Source organism: Habropoda laboriosa, unplaced genomic scaffold, assembly GCF_001263275.1.
Source record: "Habropoda laboriosa isolate 0110345459 unplaced genomic scaffold, ASM126327v1 scaffold41, whole genome shotgun sequence".
In the NCBI taxonomy this organism is placed as follows: domain Eukaryota; kingdom Metazoa; phylum Arthropoda; class Insecta; order Hymenoptera; family Apidae; genus Habropoda; species Habropoda laboriosa.
The window spans coordinates 1,682,240-1,683,055 of record NW_017100164.1 but is presented as its reverse complement, the minus strand read 5'-3'; the positions used below and the strand labels follow the sequence as shown (position 1 = coordinate 1,683,055).

The 816-nt window shown below is 40.7% G+C and overlaps 1 protein-coding gene across 1 annotated transcript in view; it reads left to right on the top strand.

The window, feature by feature from the left end:
- The first annotated feature begins 656 nt into the window (after nt 1-656).
- LOC108578551 overlaps nt 657-816 on the top strand; it is a 198,236-nt gene continuing 198,076 nt past the window's right edge. Inside the window, exon 1 of the mRNA XM_017941910.1 lies at nt 657-786. Coding sequence (XP_017797399.1) covers nt 657-786 — 130 coding nt within the window. The remainder of the gene's footprint in view (nt 787-816) is intronic.

The window sequence follows — 816 nt, the reverse complement described above, 5'->3', positions numbered from 1 at the left end:
TTATCGAGGGGACATTGTATTTAACGTAACGAAAGTGCACGAATCGACGCACGATTTATAGTTACATAATCGCTATTTTGGGGATGATTTATCACTGCTAAATTGGGTTACCATCTACGTTTACCGACCGAGACTTTCACTGACAAATGTTTTTTTTATCTCTGGAACGGTCTGAGAAAGTTTCTTAAATAAAGCCTTATATTTTTATTGGAAGATAATTTCAAATCATTTATTAAAGATCCACATTTATTCTATTTCAATATATATATGTGACGTTTTACGAATATCATGAGTAGAGTGATAATTACTGAAATCGATCGATACCGACGTTTTCAATCTCCCGCCACCGTTTATTAGGATAGACAGCCCGACCATAAATCAACGTTGCCAGCTTTTTTCACGGTGCGCCGTCGATTATCCTCATTGGTCAGTTGGGTATATATACTGTGCGTGTAAGAATGCGTTCGTGCGAGATTTCTCGTGTGTTGCGCTTTACGAACATAGGACCACAAGGACATCGTTTAATCGTGCGAGTTTCTATTTTTAAACAGTTGCGTGTTCTCGTACGAGAGTTGAAATCGATCGGGACAGTGGAAAAGAAGCCATAATCGCGTTACGCGGCGAAACAGATCCTTACAGAGATAGAGGTTGGAAAAATGGCGGCGTCTATGGCTAGTAAAGCGACGATTTCGAAGATGTTCACGATGGAAGGATATCGTTTACGATTGTGCTCGACACCTTTCGCAGTTGTAACCAGAGATTGCGAGTGCCAGGAGGAACGTTTAGGTTTGTTCACATATGTGAACGATCCCGCTA